This window comes from Lolium rigidum, chromosome 5 (genome assembly GCF_022539505.1).
Source record: "Lolium rigidum isolate FL_2022 chromosome 5, APGP_CSIRO_Lrig_0.1, whole genome shotgun sequence".
Taxonomy (NCBI): Eukaryota; Viridiplantae; Streptophyta; class Magnoliopsida; order Poales; family Poaceae; genus Lolium; species Lolium rigidum.
In genome coordinates, this window is record NC_061512.1 from 141,033,412 (window position 1) to 141,051,974 (window position 18,563).

The following is an 18,563-nucleotide window of genomic DNA, read 5'->3' on the forward strand; positions in this document are numbered from 1 at the left end:
TTATAAAACATGTTTTCATCTAAAACTACTTTTATCAAATATATTGCAAATAAAATTGGCTTTTATGCAAAAGAACCATACAACCTTCCGTTGAAGCCTCATGTAGATATATTAGGTCTTGCATCGAGGGGGTGTGTTGAGTACTCTATGTACTCATGGCAATATTTTTGTTGATATTCAGAATACTATAAAGACAAGGAAGGCTAGAAAAACTGCAACGGGATTGAAGAGTGAGGCCTTGTGGACTACATCAACTGAGATGGAGTCACTTCGCGTTTATCCACTGTTCTTTCTGATTGTAATGAATGTTACACTACGTGGGTATTCAAATCTATAATGATATATATTTCGATGTGTCATCAACATTGATTTTAAGATTGACGAGTAACACAAGAGGGTCGAAAAGTTAAGTTCCGGTTCTCATAAGATCCAGCGGCGGAAAGAAAGAAAAACGAAAGAAAGGAAGGGGACGAAAGAGAAAAACAGGAATGGAAACTAACTCAACAAAGGAAAAAATATGAAATCTTTGGAAGAGACCATGCGGTAGCACAGCACTGCTCCACCGCATATGGCGTGGACCCAGCACGGAACATCGGTAGAAACATGCCGCGCCGCTCCACCGCATATGGGCAGAGACATGAGAACAGATTAGTGTCACACGGAAGAAAGGAAGAAATGAGGAACCAGGTAGAGGTGAAACAAAAAGGAAAAGCAAGGCGTTCCCACAAGTACACAAGAAACCAGATGGATGCACAACATCACACGTGTCAGCAAATGGCAAAAGGCAGAAAATTAAACCAAAAATCTAAGAAAAAAACGAAGTTGTTAAGCTTTTGTATAGTAGTTATTCCTTGCAGTCATGGTTCCACAAATTTAACCAGATAACAGGACATTAATATTAAACAGTATACTACTAGAATTCAAGTGATGAGTACACGGTTACACTCCATAGTTTCAGATATATACTTAACATAGCACTGTCAGGCAACCTGAGATAACTCCCGCTAGGCGCTAGCTAACAACAGCCTCGCTGGAAGATCATTCCATCGCTGGAGAAAACCCACGCATTGGATAGCCTTTCAGATATGGCGACCAGGCCACCGTGACTTGCATCTTGCATAAGCCAACATCAAGCTCACCCGGACTTCTACCAGCCTCCAACGGTTTAAAGAAGGTCTTAGCCTCAGCAACCTTGTCACCACCTCGAAGCAACAAGGCAGAAACCATCAGCTGCCCAAGCCTCTCGACAGATACAACACGACGTGAGAGTTCCACCATGCCATCGGCAGCAGCCACCTTCTCCTCGCCTGAATCGAGCAGCAAGACTTCCATCTGAGGCAGACTGGCAGTACCTGCGGTGAACTGGCCGCGGAACCCAGCTGGCCATGATCCCTCGATGACCTGGACTGTTATAGTGGCCTCGACAGAAGAGACGATGATACCGTATGCCAGCTCCAGAGTGCTGAGCTTGCTGCTGTAGCTTCTGCTGCTCACAATCGATTCGAGTGGTTCATAGCGATTGCAACGCTTGATTAGGAGGCTTAGATCCTTGTCCTCGGATTCCGAACTGCCCTTCACTTTCAACACAGCGTCAATGTACACAGATCCATACTCGTGCACAACAGCACGGACGGGACCTGTCAGGACTAAATTCCGATCCTGCATACAATACCATTGATCAAGTAGTGCTTCAAGCATTCCTACGGGAAACATTTATTTTAAAGAAATGAAAGTGTCGATGGTTATCTAATCTGTTCATCAAGTTGAACTTAATTATAGTGATTCGAACTGAAAATATGTGGGAGGCTAATGACAGGAAAAACGACTTAGGTTGGGGAGGGCAATTTGCCAAGAGCAAATACACTAAGTTGCATCATCAATGATATTTAAACCAGGCCTTCAAACTGAAGGAACCCCTTTCGATAAATGATAAGTAAACTGAAGTCCAAAAACTAGGTAAATAGTGGACAGCACAATCTTCAAAACATCACTGTGGCAAGTCACACTTCAGAAGGGAACACCTAAACTATCAAACATAAGAAAATAAAAGATTGATCTAAAAACAGATTGAGGGACCTGAGCAATGCGCCATACAGAAAATAAAACTAGGCCCATCTGCTCCCAAGTTAGTGTTTGCTTACACCTGACCCAGGTACCTAACTATTGATCACCCCTGTTTTCTGATATGTTGCAAGAAGATATGAGCATGACAAAGTTGACATCCAAAGCATATTTCAAACTCATCCACCAGCAAGTACACGGCGCAAACAGTTCATGGAAGGACCAACTTAAGTCAACATACAAAAAACTAGGTGGAATGCAACACAGTTCATGTACACACTTGTTCACATGCAGCCTCTTAGAATTTAGATAGTAACATGTCCAGTGAATTTTCCTAAACCAAAAACCTGTGTTGTATTCCTCAAAAAAAATCTGTGTTGTGTACTTTCCATATTGAACTTTTCTTAATCAAATATTTTCAATATGTTCTTTGACATGTTTTCAATCTGCTACAAGGTGGATGTGTTCAGTGGTCAAACATAAGCTGCAGCGGGACATTATTAACAGTAAAGATTGCATTAGACGGCACAGCAAGAAACAAATAAAGAACCTGTTGGGTGAGGGATTGGCAGTTGTCCCTTGTCCGGCAAAAGATTATATTGCGATTATGATCCAGGCTGTCACGCATAGCGATCGTGCCAAACACATCAAGGGGACACTGTAAACCACCAGCTATTTCCGCAATCTTGACTGAGAAGATCTGTACGGTACTCGGGTTGCAAGTGAGGTGAGGCATTGGGTTGTCCGTGAAACGCATGCAGGGGATAGGAGCTGTGTGTACATGAGATTTAGATTCAGTAAAAATATAACATATGCATGAACCGATATAATCCAATCTACAATTGTTATCAGTTTTACAATACTACAACTGTACATCTATATGTCTAGATAATGGTGAAACCCAACTTGTAGGAACATCAATTGATCGACATAGGTTTTTTGAGGGTAAACAGTGGGAGAGTTTCCCACTCCAATTTTTATTAAGTATAAGAGAGTATATGTACGCAGACACGATATTTAGAAATAGTATATAGAACAACAAAAGTAGTTAATTAGTTTATAGTGCTTAGCCAATCCTGCAATTGTTGCGAAAAAATACCCTTCATCATGTGAAACTCTTGTAAGTAAATCGATTCCTGAAAAACTATCAAGAGGAAAGATAGTACTCCCTCCGGTCGTTATTAATCAACACGGGAGTACAACTGAACCAGTGTATTCTTACATATATTTGACCAGAGGAGTATATAATAATTTCAATAAGAAAAGGTACATTAAGCTTTGAGTTTAACATCTTCAAAAGTTCCCAAGACAGATAAAGTCGATCAAGTGATCAACATAGGAGTAGAGTAAAGAAGATATTGAGTACCGAAGATATTACTTACTGGTGTCCTCGAAAGAGCCGTACTGACTGGACCATTTATCGTTCCAGTTCCGGCGGTAGTCGCTGTAATCCAGTTCAGACCGGTCTTCTTGGTTCGGATCCGGCGGCGGCGCCCGCGCCAACTCTGCTTCCGCCGCTAGTAACTCGGCGTACAACCGCTCCGAAAGCTCGCGCTCCGCCCTCATCTCCCTCGCCTTCGCTTCTAGCAGCAGCTCCGTACGCTCCTGTTCCGTGAGATCCTCCGCCACAATCGGATCCCCGCCGGGGTTCTCCTTGTTCCGCCTCGCCACCGCTTGCTCCAGCCTTAAATCTTCGACCAGCTTCGACAAAGGATCTCTGGCTTGCCCGTGAAATGACACCGCCTGTGAAGCCGCTGAAATCTTCCCCGACACTTTCTCTTCCCTTGCCTGCTTTTTCCCCGCCCCATCGGCCTCAGCCAGACGTTCTCTCTTTCTCCCCGCCTCCTCCATTTCCATCTCCATATCACCAGAGATCGGCAAGTTCTGTTGTCCTCGCCGCCGTAACCGCTAGCAAACCCTACTTCCTTTTCACCTGAGGAAGGGAGGCAAGAAGCTGAAATATGATGATATTCAGCAATTAGTTAACTATATACTATGTCCCTGAGCCTGCTTGAGTCCTGAACAAACTGCAGCATTCCTAAACTGCTGTATTTGCTGAATGTTGCTGCCGACCCACTGTGTGGGGCTGTTAGTTTTGGTCTAACTGCTTTCTATGAGCTGCACCATCTGGAAATGCAGATTGCTAGTGGAACATTTTAGGAATCGGTTATCATCCCGTTTCTGATATTTGCTACTGCAGATTTCTTGTAGTTTTAGCTGAAACTATAATACTCTTGAGTTCACGTTCGATGCAGAATATTTTTCAACTCTTAAAGCGAACTTTGAACTTTCGATTGATCTTGTTATATGCTTGCTACTCCTGTGAGGCCGATATTATCACGGAGGTACTCAATGAATTTAAAATCGAACATGTATAGGAACGCAACTTTAAACTTGGGCATCCTTTATTCCCGCCGCGTTAGCTCTTACTACTCCATGATCGCGAAACTAATCTAGGGCTTGGCATTAGCCGGTCGATTCTCCCATCCCCAACTCACTGAACCCCCGGTGCGCCCACGCGCGTGGCGAGGACGAACCCGAGCTCGCAGTTTCTCCGCCGCCCCGCCCCTGATGGCCTGATCCCTGAAGATCCGCCACCCCCACTTTCTGGTGCAGACCGGCTCTGGAATCTGAGGTATGAAAAGCTTACCTCCGTGTATGGTAGGATCGATCAGAGAGTCGCCGGGCGAAGCACGTGCGATGCCGGCGGCGGCGGCGGCTGGGAACGGCTGCTAGCTAGCGGCGTTGCGGTGGTTCGACCGGCGAGGCTCTGGCCATGGCGAGCGGCAGGGATGAGGGGTGCGGTGGCAGGCCGTGGTGGTTACAGGACAGGCCCGTCCAGCCATGGGGACGGGACGATCATGGCCGGCACGTCGGCCCGTTTGGCTTGCGGGGCTGAAAAAGGCCTGTTTTCCTGTTTTCTGTTTCCAGCGTAGATACTGTCCAAACATATTGGAAAATTTTGAAAAAATCCAGAAAATAGTAATATTATGCAAAGATTTTATATGGCATAAAAAAGAGATTTATTATTTGTTGACTCATTAAAAACTCTGACATCCTGAGAATAGAAAAAAAGAGTACACCCACTCTAAAAATCTAAACTACATTGCCGGTTGCTCATCCCTCTTAACATGCATCATGTGGTGCCTCACCAAGGGGATGTGTCCTACTGCGCGATGGAGATTGAACTCTTGTTGGCATCTATTGCACACAACTTTACACCTATTAGCATACATTTACCTCCGTTCATCGCGTTGCTTGCCGTGGATGATGCTGATGATGTTGTCGAGATCACCTCATTGCAGCCTCCAATCCCCACAGTCGGCGCCAATTGACAAGGGATTAACTTGTCAATTCCTACGTATTGTAGACTTAGGGTTTCGTAGAAAGTAGAGGGCAAGTAGATCTCAAAGGTTCAGCCAAAAAGGTGCTCGACTAAGTAAAAAACTAGGATTATGTTGACAATAGATTCGATGATTCTTCACCCCTCAGCTCCCCTTTATATAGGAGGGAGAGCCGAGGGATCTTCTTGTCGTACAAGTTACAGATTCCGGGAGACTATCTAAGTCTTTCCCGTATATTTACATGACTCTCGATTCCTGATATAACTCTATCTTCCATATCAACGTTTGTTGGGATTTTGAGCCTTGAAAGCTTCAGGTCGTGGGCCTCCAAATAACCTCGGGTACCTTATTCGGCAGGCCCATTCGGGATGCCTATGTCACATATGTGCACAATTAATCAAAGTTAGATAGGTTTATCTAAAAGTTAGGTGTAGAAGGTATGGAAGTTTATCTATGAGATACTTCTATTTGCAAATTCAGGACATTCTTTTCTCCAATTCTATAAGATAACAACATTTATATTTTGATGGAATAGACTGAGCATATTCTTTTTACAATAGGAATATTTTAGTGAGCTTTGTAACAATTATTTGTTGTTCAATTAGTTTGAGACATAGTCACATAGAGTTATCAACTTAAATATTCAAGTGCATAGAAAGTAGCTCATAAGCATTTTTGCGTTTGTTGACTACTATAAATTTGACATCTACAGGATGACCTATTGTGCCACTAATTCACCAAAAAAAAATAGTTAAGAGGTATCAATAGTTGATACATTATATGAAGCTTCCGGCAGCAATTTGAAGAATGTTTTTTTTTATAAACTACAATGTCTGTTTGACTCTTCGTTTGTATCTATGTAGAAAATTACAAGGATGGGACATTTTGGGAAGAACTAGAAAACAAAGTTATGTTGATCTACTAATTTCATGTTATGTGTTTGTCAGGAGTCAAACTTATTATATTTTCTAGATCTAAATCCTTTGTGTAATATAAATTTTCATGTTAATTTGAATGGAGCTATCTATATGCAAATTCAACTATTTAATATCATCTAGTGTGTTTTCTTTCAGTGAACAGGTTCTTTATCTTTTCAGCGTAATTTAGCCAATGACTAATAGTGTACATATAATTCTAGATAGAACCATCTGTCTACACGCCTACTGCTTTATATTTTTTGATACTACTTGTACCCTTTAAAATATACCATATATGCCATCAAGGTATGATACTTGCAGCCATCGTCCTCTGTCAAGGTTATATTTTACAATATATTTTAACATCTTAATATTCTGAATTTAATATTTTCTTGAACAAGATGGGTCGCTCCATGTCTTTTATACGAGTTGACCTATAACGCACGCCATCCCTATATATACGAGACGAACTATAACTATTTATCTTTTATGACAAGTCTCCTTTGATGTCTTGGTCTTGGACTCCATCCTGAACCGACATGCTAATGAGTGAGCCAGCGTAAGTTTCCTCCTGCAAGGGCTTCTTGGGAGGTGGCCATATGACGGCTATGGGTCTTCCTAGTCATTCGAGCCATCTTCTCCAGAAACTATCATTGTGGTATGGGTATACTTCATAGGTATGCCATCGATATGGTCGATTCCGGCCCCCGGGTGGCCCACATGAACGATATTTTATCTTCTTTAGAATGGTATTTACTCCGTTTCAAAGAAGATGTTCCACCTTTTTTCAAATAGCATTTATCTTCTTTAGATGTTCCAACTTTAGAATGGATTATCTACAACCGAATTGCTAGTTCTGAGCTAGCTGAGAACTATCTTATTGCCAGTTAAATCCAAAACTGACAGATTTGCATCGTGATTTGTGCGTTATATGAGCTGCAAGAGGAGTTGCAAATGTGATTTTAAGTTGTAATTGGGGTTGTAACTAAGATTTTTTAGTTGCATGTGGGTTTTGCAACCGGGATTTTCCGGTTGAAAGTCGAGTTGCAACTCAGGTTTTTTCAGTTGCAAATCGAGTTGCAATTAAGATCTTTAAATTGCAAACCAGTTATGAGAATTACATAACTTGAGTGAGAACTAAATTTTTTTTACCATCAATACTATATTTTTGAAGTAGCAAAAAGTACATGGTAGAAATACACGAGATCATCGATTACAAAATAAATCCTAAAGGAAACGAGCAATTCTTCGAGGTGTTCAAACTCTTTGTTATTCCAAGACATAATCTTATACTTTTCGTAGAAAAATGACATAAATGCCAAACCAGAGACCTGTAAATACCCACGATGATTCTCCCATAATTTTAATTTAAGCTACAATGTTGCACACGCTGAATCATCAACACCAACAAGGGTACCAACACCAGTTTTAGAGAAAAGTAGGCGAACGATTGTTGTCGATGGGTATCGAGAATACGAATCGTCATTGTCAAGATCATGAAAGCCTGAACAAATATTGTGAGGAAAATCCTCTTCACAGCATCCATGAATTTTTTTTCAAACCAGTTATTTAAAATAGTCCAAAATCGAGCATGTTAAACAAGATCTGAAGAATCATACCTAGAGAAAATTAACTTTCCAACACCACCATTAACATCGAGAATAAGATCTCGTCATCGAACGAAAGGATGAAGATTACTTATTGTAGACGGTACCATCTTCATCGATGTGGAGGCAAAAACCCTAAACTAATCTATGAAAAACTCCACTTTAATGAAAATGAAAACTCTACCATAGACTTCCAATCCCTCCCGACGCTGGCGACAGCTAAGTTAATTTTTAGTCGACTTAAAAATTAGTCATACTCTTTTTATAATTAGTAAACAGAAATTCAATTCGGCTTCTGGTATACTAAAGAATGGAAGTTTAGGGAATTTGTTACCAGCCTAGAGTTTGCTCTGCAAAGTTTGTCCAAAATATCCGCCCAAGGGGTAAAGGGGGAACTAGAAAAAAAAACATGTGGGTCGTTTTGGGTATATTTTTTAATATGCTGTTTTATGGTTTCTTTTTACGGGATTTGCTCTGCGCCGCACATTTTTAGCCCTTAAATTATAGGGAAAATTTGCTACAGGACACCGTTATTTTCTGGCGTTTGCCAAAACACACCACTCGATTGTGTCTTTGCCAGGTACCATTACAATTCTGTGGCACATTTGCCAGAACACACCACCTGGCCGAAAACGGAAAGTTATGCATTTTGTCTTCAAAACCAGTCATCTCATGTAAAAGTGCAGAACTTTCCGTTTTCGGCTAGGTGGTGTGTTCTAACAAATGTGTCACGAAATTGTAATGGTACCTGGCAAAGACACAATCGAGCAGTGTGTCTTGGCAAACGCCAGAAAATAACGGTGTACTGTAGCAATTTTTTTCCCTAAATTATATGGTTTAAAGGGTCAGGATTTACAGGATCTAATAATCTCAGAGGTAACGCTAAGGAATGAAAATTTAGGAAATCTGTTACCAGCCTAGAGTTGCTCTTCAAGCTCGTAAATTTTCCAGAATATCTGCACAAGGGGAAAAAAATCGACTTCCGTAGTGTTTGGATGTACTGAATTGGGTTCCGAATTGGAGAATTGGAATTGGGGCCTATAATTCTACCGTTTGGATGCGTGTGGAATTAGTGCCTGGAAACTGATCCAAATTCCAGCCCACCCCACCCCGAAGCGTTTTTCTTGAAGGGATGATTCGGAGGGTCGACCCTCCGTATTGGCGTGGAATTGCCTCTCCTCAGATACCCCTTCGCTTACGAGCAGGCGTGCGATAGAAACTTGCTCGACTCCGTTTCCTTCGATCTTGCGTGCTGACTCCGGCGACCAGGCCCTGCGGGCGACGCTACGTACCCTCCCGCCCTCGTCTCCCTCTCCCTCTTCCCGGCCGGCCGTCCTCTTCCAATCCCGAGTGTCAGCTCGCTGACCCCCACCTGTCTCTGGTCCGTCTCCACCCCAAGCCCTAGTTTCTGGCCGGCGGCGGCTGTACGTGGAACTGCAGCAGTCGGGAGCAGTGGAGACAGTAGGGGATGGGCAGAGGTGGTTTTTGGCCGGTTTGTGCCTAGTTTCTGGACGGGTCTCGCAATGGACTAGTATACATGATCTGTTTTCTGGCCGAGTAGTCATGGCGTGCTGTAACACGATCTAGATTCTTTTTTAAATGCAGGTTTCATTCGGTTGTAACATGATCTAGATTCTTTTTTAAATGCAGGTTTCATTCGGTATCAAGTGCTAGCAGCTGAGGCCACTTAGACAAACAAGAATCAAATCATGTCTCAGTTTCATGTTTAAGTATTGTTGGTACTTGACGACTATTTTGTGCCATGTCGTGTTGTTTTTCCCCCTTTTTGTTTTATTTTATTGTTTTAATATATGTGCAAAATAATATATACATGCTATTATTTTCACATATACGCCAAGTCTATATTGACCAAACTCAAAAAACATCAAATTCCATGGATTGTACATCCAAACATGAATTAGAATTGGGTACACCCTTTGATTCCAACAAAAAATTCCAAACCCACCCAAACGACAGAATTTGAATTAAAAACCAATTCATTTTCATCTTTGATTTGGAATTCTCAATCTAATTCAATTCCAGATCCAATTCACTGTCGCAGCAAACCCCAAACCCTCGCCTTTGTCCCGCCGCCACCCACCGGCCATGGCCGACGACTACGAGCTCGCGGCCCTCCACGAGCAGGTCGCCCTCGCGTCGTCCGCCGCCGTCTCCGCCTCGGACCTTGACCTGGCCTTCCAACTCCAGGTCTCGGAGGCCATCGAAGCATCCCTCCGCGCCAACAACAATAACCCCTCGTCCAGTACCGCCGCCGCCGCCGCCGGCATCTCCCCCTCATTCCAGCCGGCCCCTGCGCTGGAGTCTTCGGACGTCGCGTACGCGCTAGCCGTCCACGCCGCGGACCTGGCGCGCGCGGAGGAGGACCGCCGCGACGCGCAGGGCTGCTGCGCCGCCCACGCCCAGGCGGCGGCCGCTGTCCGCGTGGCCGCCCACGACGCGGTCTTCGCCCGCGAGCTCGCCGCCATCCCGGAGGACCAGTGGGCCCGCGACGGCGACAACTTCGAGCGGCCGCTGGACCCGAGCCGGCCTCTCTTCCGCGTCCTCTTCAAGGGCCTGTCGAGCAGGGGGGTCGTGGGGCCTCGTGACCGGGACCCTGGCGTGGCGGCGCTCGCCGTGGCCTTGTGCAATCACCAGGGAGATGTGGTGCTCAGGGTACAGAAGCCCGTGGAAGCGTCCGTTGGCGGGCGCATGACGCTCGAGGTCATGGCGCTCACCGAAGGCCTGCAGGCGGCGCTCGGGCTGGGGATCCAGAGCGTCAAGATTGTCACCGATTACAGGGTGCTTCACAACCATGTATGCCATGATACAGCTTCTAAATCTTTCGTTATCATCTTCTGCTCTACTAATGCATAGGTAATAAGTAATGCTTACCTAAATGCTGGTGGTATCCTTTGTGGAACTAGACAGGAGGCAAGGGCTTTGAGTTGCATGACTGGGTCAACAGATAATCTTCTTAAATTGATTTCGTTATATGGTGTTTTCACTTCTCATGTTTAGGATACTACATTGTTAGTGTCTGTCCAGTTGTGATATCTTAGTGGAAACATCTAAGACGATAGCGGAACATGGCAGATGATTCGTGGATGTGGATATTTTGGAGTTTGGATAGAATGTTCAAGAAACATTAGACTGCTAGAGTTATTATACTATTTCAATGCTCCTCATTATTTGTTGTATAAATTCGCTATGTGCTTTACTGGATTATGGTAATATGAGAGAAAAACACTTAAATAATCCATCATTTTTTCGATAGTACTCCCGATTGCTAGTGGAGATTTTTTTTTGAATCGATTCACCTTTTGGATATTTGATAGCTCAGTGAAACAATTGTACTAGTACTAGTTTATGTTCAATACAGAAATGGTTTTAACTCTTCGAGCAAAGTTTGAGCTTTTGACTTTTGCATATTTGATAGTGGAGATCCTCTGTAGTTTCAGCTGAAACTCTAGTTCTGTAGAGTTCATGTTCGATGCAGATTTTTTTTTTACTCTTAAAGCAAAGTTCGAACTTCTGGTTGGTCTCGTAATGTTCTACTACCTCAGTCAGATGCCTGCAGAGACTAGTATTACAGTAGTATTCAGTGAAGTTGAAATTGAACATCTGTACGAACCGAACTTCAAATTTCAGTATAGTGGCATGTCTCCTTTAGTGCTGGCCTTTGTTGTCAGTTCTTTGCGGACATATTTGCTTTTCCACTATTTACATGTAGAGTTACTTATTATATGTGTAAATTCGATGGATAAATGGTTGAATTCTTTAGCACTGGTCTTATGATGGTGTCCTATTTACATAATTGTGAAAATCTACACAGTCGAGTACTAGACTTATGTTTACTTGCTGATCATTTGGATTGCAGTTGCTTGGAATGTGGCGTCCGACACAGAAGAAGCTTGCGGATATGGTAGATCAGGTCCTGTCCTTAAGGAAGAAATTCGAGCAATGTGAAATCTTACTTGTTGAACCAAGGCAACTTGACTATGTGATGAAACTAGCCAGAGAATCGGTAGAGTCTCAGCTTGCCAAAGCTATTACTGTGAATGCTGGCATGGATATGAGAGAGAATTGTGCAATCTGCCTTGAAGACACCGATGTTTCTAAAATTCATGCTGTTGAAGGTTGTGCACATCGCTTTTGCTTCTCCTGCATGAAGGAGCACGTGAAAGTTAAGCTGCTCCATGGAATGCTTCCAGCCTGCCCCCAAGATGGTTGCACTAAACAGCTGACTGTAGAGGGTTCAAAGGTATTCCTATCACCGCGACTCTTAGGCATCATGGTGCAACGTATCAGGGAAGGACAAATCCCGCCTGCTCAAAAGATTTATTGCCCGTACCCCAAGTGCTCAGCGTTGATGGCGTTAAGTGAAGTGATACACCCGATGCAAGAATCATCCTCAAAGCACACTGTTGCTGATGCCGCCACATTGAGGAAGTGTGTGAAATGCAGAGGCTCGTTCTGCATCAGCTGTAAGGTCCCATGGCATGACAGGATGACTTGCTTGGACTACAACAGGATGCACCCCCATGCTCATTCAGGAGATGCTAAGTTAGAGAGCCTTGCAGAGCACCGGCGGTGGCGCAAGTGTACCAAATGCAAGCACATTATTGAACTTGCAGAGGGTTGCTACCATATGACTTGCGTGTAAGTGCTTACTCTGTCTTGGTATTTTTCTTTAATAGTGTTAGTGTCAAGACTATGCTAAGTATTTTTTTCGTGTCAATCTGTGCATCCTTGGTGTGCTATCATGTTAACCTTTTATGCATCTTACACTTGGTTGTTGCAGGTGTGGCTATGAATTCTGCTACACATGTGGGAAAGAATGGAAGAACAAGAAACAGACCTGCTCCTGCCTGCTGTGGGATGAGCGCAATCTAATCCGTAATGATATCAGGGGCAATGTCGTCCGTGATGATGTTAGGGGCAATATTGATGTTGATGAAGATGAAGATGACTACGATGAGGAGGACGACTACTATGTTCAAGAAGGTCTTCACTATAACCAGGGATTTCGGTGATGGAGGTGGCCTGTCAACATGACTGTTTCTAGCGTTAGCTTCACTAATCCACTGTCCAGAATTTCAGTATCAGGTTCTTTTGCAGCTAAGTGTACGCTGTCAGCTATGTCCATATGCAGGATCTCGTTTGCTGTTAGTATCTAAGTCTAACCTTGCTATCGTATCGGTGCTTTGTTTCGTTTGTGGCAGACATGGATTTATGCACTGTGGTAAAGTTGATAAATATTATGTTAGGTTTAAGTACTGAAATTTGGTGTTCCTGTACAATGCCCACAGTTCTACTGGGTACAGATCCAGCCAGCGTTGGTATTCTTCTTCGGCATTTTTCTTTCTTTAACAAGTCAACTATATAAAGGAGGCTTCTGACAGTAGTCTAGTCACCTCTGAAGCAAGAATTGTTTATGTTGTGGAACTACTTTTATTCTTGATGCTGTGAAGCTAGTTGTGAAACCGAAGTTGTTCGATCACACTTGATAATCACAGCTTCAATCAACTGCATCACTCAATCAAGTCAATCAATTGCATCACGCAATCAAGTACATGAACATGTATGAGAGGAGAGGACAGAGGAAAAAAAAAGTTGATCCCAAGCCTCCAGGTTTCTGTCCCCTCTGCTAGCGCCGCCGTCGGTGTGCCCTGCCTCCAATAGCCATTAGGCTTTGGAGGCGTAGCGGACCCTTTTTTCTCGCTGGTGGAAGGGTTTTCATTTCTTGTTTTAGATTTTTTTGGTTGTCTTTTTTTGGCATGGTGAGGCATTTGCGACATTCCAAAGTCAGAATAATGTCCTCCGAGTCATATCCTCACTCCAGTGATGTGCCTAGCACTAGCAGATGGCGCATGGAGTTGTGTATCCCGTGAATATACTGGCAATGGTTCCTGCTATGGTGTGTGTGTGTGTTCTTTGAGACCTTTGCATGACGACTTTCTATTTATTTAGTGCAACTAGCTTTACTACAATAAGCTTTGCCCGTCTACGGTGATAGTGGAGCGAGGATGGTGGTACACCTTCGTGTTCGTGGCATGCCAGTGCCCGTAGTCATCGCTATGTGGTATAATGACATATTTATAATTTTTATAATGTGTGGAACTCTTTATACTTGCCGATGATTATTAATAGATCGATATATGTTTTCGCAAAAGGAAAAACTTGATCACACAATCACAAGCACAATCACGAACAATGGCGAATAATGAACACATTGGTAATGAATATATCAGATTTAAGGAAAGAAACTTATGAGCTCTTCTTTAGTACGGTGCTGCCTTATAGAAGACCAAATGAGCTAGACAATTTCAGGCTGTCTCTCTATATCTAACCCCCCCCCCCCTCTAAAGCGTTGTCTTGTACTAGTGTATTTTTTAGAAATTGATGGGAATATCCCTGTCTAATCTCAAATCCTCATGTATCTCCAAAAATCATATTGGCTCTAGTGTATTGGGTTGGTTTTAGCCCCCACCTTCTTTTTGTGAACCTTCTAAATTATACTGTATTTTCTCTAAGATCCAATACACTACCCCTCGATCCTTAGACATTTGTTTTTTGAGATCTCAGCACTTTATTGACCATTCATCAAAATTACAAAGCTCAGCTCGGATACAATCCGCAGCAGCGTCACGAAAGAAACTAAATCAAAAAGTTCAACTCTACGAGATAAAATCTGTGCGGAGGTATTAAGCAAACTATTAATATGACTGAAAGTCACATACGACAACTCAGTGGCCAGGGTTTTAATGTCCTCCACGACGACGCCGACCCTCGACCGGTCTCGAGTAGAGGAGGTAATCCGCTGGACCACAGAAAGACAATCAGAGGCGATGATGATGTTATTGAAACCTTCCTCTTGAGCAAGGGTAACTGCACATCGAATGGCTAGTGCTTCTGCTAACTCTGGCACAGTGACCTCATCAATTCACTGATTGCAAGCAATCAGACATTTGCTGTTGTGGTCCCTGATCACAATGCCGACCCCCATCCGTGAAGAAGAAGAGAACAATGTTGCATCGACATTAACGAAGACCGTACCTTCCGGTGGCGGAACCCAGCGAGGCACTGGGGTGATGGGATCACGAGTTCACGACTATGGATGGCCGGCTGTTTGAAAAGATGCCGCAAAATAATCTCAATATATGGCTTGATCTGTTCAGCTAAACTGTGAGGATGCTTCAATTGTTCATCATTACGAACTGCATTACGATGCTCCCAAAGATGCCATATCGTCACAGCAACGGTAACAGCTTCAGGATCGTTCAATCGTGCTAAGATATCCAGTGTCCACGCCTTCACCGTAGTAAATTCGCCGCGGCGTAGCGGGACTGGGAAACTAGCCTCTACCTGTTTCTAGACTTCCGAGGCATATTGACAGAAAAGAAACGTGTGCTCCACACGCTCCTCCCGACTACAGAACACACAAGCATTGGAGGCTGGGATATGGCGTACACAGAGTTAGTGCCCCGTGGGGAGACAGTCGTGTGCCATGCGCCACACAGTGATCTTCATCTTGCCTGGTGCCTTGATATTCCACAGTATTTTCTACGACTTCTCTGCTTCACAATATCCAGTGTCCAGCGCCCCTTTTGCTTTGGTGACTAAAGAAGCTGCCAGTTCTAGCTAGATTATAAGCCGAGCGGACAGTGTATACTCCATACCTAGCATGGGGCCATGAAGCAAAATCGTTACCACCAAAACGGCTAATGGGAATTTGAAGGATCTTGGTCGCAGTGTCCTCATCAAAAAAAGCCCTGACCACGGCAGGGTCCCATGATCTTAATGATCCTTAGACATTTGTTCAGATTGAGTAAGACATGGGATTCACCCAATCTTTAAGGAGTCCTACAAAGACATTAGTGCCAAACAAGACATGCTATTTATAGGGCAATCTTGATTTACCTAGAATTCTTGGTCAACAAGCTTACCTGCCAAGCTTTACTTGCTTCGTGAGCCAGATGTTGCATTTTAGCGTTTTCTTTTTGTAAACACGGAGGCCTCCACTACGACCACAACTTGAGTGGAAACTTTTCTTTGAATGGTATTTGATCCACGGAATTGCATCTTGCAGGAACTATTCCCGTAGGAGCTCCATAGTGCATTTTCACATGAAAACTACCATGAGGTCCGACCTCATGGAAATATGATGGAGGAACTCTTCAATGTTGATGGCTTCCTGTGGTCTTCCTTCACTGCATCAAACAATCATTTGTGAGATTTTCTATGCCCATAGAATTTTACAAGACATGGAAAACCAATCCTACCTATTTCCTATTGCTTTGTTTTCCCTACCATGTGAATCGCAGGAAGCGTAAACATTCTTTCATACGGCACCATATTCATAGGCTTGTTGATTGACATCTATTGCTATCAACGACATTTGCTTAATCACGATTCAAGAGCTGTCGACGCCATTGCTTGATCGTAATTCATTGAAATCACAACAAAAGATGTACCCACACTTTGTGCTCTCAGGTGCAGACGCACCTTATATACTCCAAAAAAATGTAGTAATTTCAAATAAAGTAAAAAAATTAAATCCTTTTAGGAATCTGTTGACGTCAGAAACCCACTGGCGGGCAGAGACGGGCAACACCGTAGAGCCGGGAACAACTAGGGCTGCGGCTGGCCCTAGTCCCTCTGAGCGACGGCCCGCAAAGCCTCCTGGTCGCACGCACCGATGTTTATCACAAGGGCGTGCCACCTGACCTGTACCTGGTCAGGAAGGTGTGGATGATGCCTCGCTTAGTTTCCTGCGGGGCACACGCGTAAACGTTAAATACGAGCCTCGATCGGCTCTCGGGTTATCCCGTGAATCGGCTCAAAGAGCCGATCCACCCATGATTCGGACGGGGTGTCCGAATATATGGTGGTCCTGCTTGATCAAGGTAAAGCTAATGAGATCTACGACGATGTGGGGTTTTCACCGCATAATCGGATCATCCTACTCCAGGTTGGGCCTCGCGGCCACGCACGGTGATCGTAAGCCGATCCTAAACAAGGCCTAAAAACCAACACGAGGTTGATCCTCGGAACATCCTGCTTAGGGCCAACGAACGACACCCTACGTGCCGCTGGATCCTCCCCCCCCTTTGTAAGGCCTAACTATTGCAGATATTAAACTAATCCTTGTAGAACAAGGATGCAACCGTAACGGATCAGATCTACTAAACTATGATCAAGCGGGGTGCCGCCCCTACGCCTAAGATAGGCGTAAGGGCGGCTAGACATGCAAGGGTTGCACTACGAAAGCATGCAGCATGAAGAACAATGCTAACCCTAACATGTCTAAGATAACTACGTTGCTCGCCATAAAAAAGGCTTCGATACGAGCAACGCATGAACAACGTAGGCAGGCTTGTGCTGCCTAGATCGCAAGATGCGATCTAGGCAGCATGATGCTTACCGGTAGAAACCCTCGAGACGAAGGAGTTGGCGATGCGCCGAGATTTGTTTGTGGTTGAACGTTGGTTGTTGTTTATTCCATAAACCCTAGGTACATATTTATAGTCCAGCGGACTTTCTAATGTGGGCGTGCACTAAACCGTGCACGAGTAAGATTCTATCTCTAATCTAAGATGCGATCTAATATGTTACAGATACACGGGCAATTAGGCCCAACTTGGTATAAAAGGCCGATTCACGTATTCCTTCTATATATATTTCTTCACGTCCATCTTGATCGCGGCCCACCTCTCGACTCGGTCAAATTCCGGTGATAACACATGCCCCCCTGGTTTTGGAAATGACATTTCCAAAATCATTATGCCTTTCTTTCATCGGGTCATGTCGTGGCAAAACCGTTGCAGTATCCTTCATCATGATGCCCTGCTTTCTCAACTTCTCCGCGTGACCTGGCAGTTTTTTTTTAGGCACCACTTCCTCGGAAACTGCTGTGGCATTGAATTTCCACTATATCCCCTTTTATTTAACCGCTATGAACAGTTCTGCTCTGCATCTCCTTCGCATTAGCAGTCCAAAAGCCCTCTCGCGCCACCATGTCTTCTTCCTCCTCTGCTCCATCGGATCCTTCCAGCCAGTCCTCCACGTCCCGTGAGCCGACGCCGGAGTACAACCCGGCGGAGGTCCATGCGGCCAACACTCGTCGTGCCATCGCGGCCGGGGAGGAGTCAGACCATGACTTCTCCATCTGGTCCGAGGACGACCAGTCCTCGACGGACGGGGAGAGCGACCTCCGCTTCCTCGCCGACGGGGAATCGGAGGAGGAGAGCGATGACGATCGCTTCTCCTGGGATGACTTCACCTCCTCCGAGGGGGTGGAGGAGGAGGAAGAGGAGGAGGAGGAGGACGACGACAGCCCCTCCGACGAGCCGCCGGCCAAGCGGTTCTGCCCCTGGCCGGGCAACCTTAGCGACTTCGACAACGATGAGGATGACGCTGATGAAGAAGACGAGGACAACGAGGGCCCGGTCGGCGGCCATTGGAGCGATGACGATCCCGCCGGGAGCAGCGCCGACAGCGGCGACGACGGCGACGACGAGGGAAGTGACGGCCCGTAGATAGGACCTCTAGCATAGGTCCAGTAGTAGTAGATGGGGCAATGTACCCCCTAGTATTTCCTTCTGAGAGCAATCAGCTCTTTGATGTAAGAAATC

General features: G+C 44.6%; 2 protein-coding genes across 2 annotated transcripts; one reads left to right on the plus strand and one right to left on the minus strand.

Moving 5' to 3' along the window:
• Positions 1-933: 933 nt before the first annotated feature.
• LOC124654410 lies at positions 934-3,973 on the minus strand. Its single transcript, XM_047193416.1, has 3 exons — positions 3,444-3,973; positions 2,612-2,832; positions 934-1,659 (listed from the first exon to the last, which is right to left on the minus strand). Exons 1-3 carry the CDS (start codon positions 3,922-3,924, stop codon positions 1,039-1,041), a joined length of 1,323 nt encoding a protein of 440 aa, XP_047049372.1. The 5' UTR covers positions 3,925-3,973; the 3' UTR covers positions 934-1,038.
• A 6,062-nt stretch (positions 3,974-10,035) lies between these two features.
• LOC124657885 (E3 ubiquitin-protein ligase RSL1-like) lies at positions 10,036-13,142 on the plus strand. Its single transcript, XM_047196361.1, has 3 exons — positions 10,036-10,743; positions 11,807-12,588; positions 12,731-13,142. Exons 1-3 carry the CDS (start codon positions 10,036-10,038, stop codon positions 12,960-12,962), a joined length of 1,722 nt encoding a protein of 573 aa, XP_047052317.1. The 3' UTR covers positions 12,963-13,142.
• The last annotated feature ends 5,421 nt before the right edge of the window (positions 13,143-18,563 follow it).

Excerpts from the sequence above, each read along its gene's own strand:
- LOC124654410 (XM_047193416.1), bottom strand. The coding sequence starts at position 3,924 with ATGGAGATGGAAATGGAGGAGGCGGGGAGAAAGAGAGAACGTCTGGCT. Across the intron at positions 2,833-3,443 it reads CGGCTCTTTCGAGGACACCA|CTCCTATCCCCTGCATGCGT; the intron begins GTAAGTAATATC and ends ATGTACACACAG. Across the intron at positions 1,660-2,611 it reads GCCAATCCCTCACCCAACAG|GATCGGAATTTAGTCCTGAC; the intron begins GTTCTTTATTTG and ends TATTGTATGCAG.
- LOC124657885 (XM_047196361.1), top strand. The coding sequence starts at position 10,036 with ATGGCCGACGACTACGAGCTCGCGGCCCTCCACGAGCAGGTCGCCCTC. Across the intron at positions 10,744-11,806 it reads ACAGGGTGCTTCACAACCAT|TTGCTTGGAATGTGGCGTCC; the intron begins GTATGCCATGAT and ends TTTGGATTGCAG. Across the intron at positions 12,589-12,730 it reads TGCTACCATATGACTTGCGT|GTGTGGCTATGAATTCTGCT; the intron begins GTAAGTGCTTAC and ends TGGTTGTTGCAG.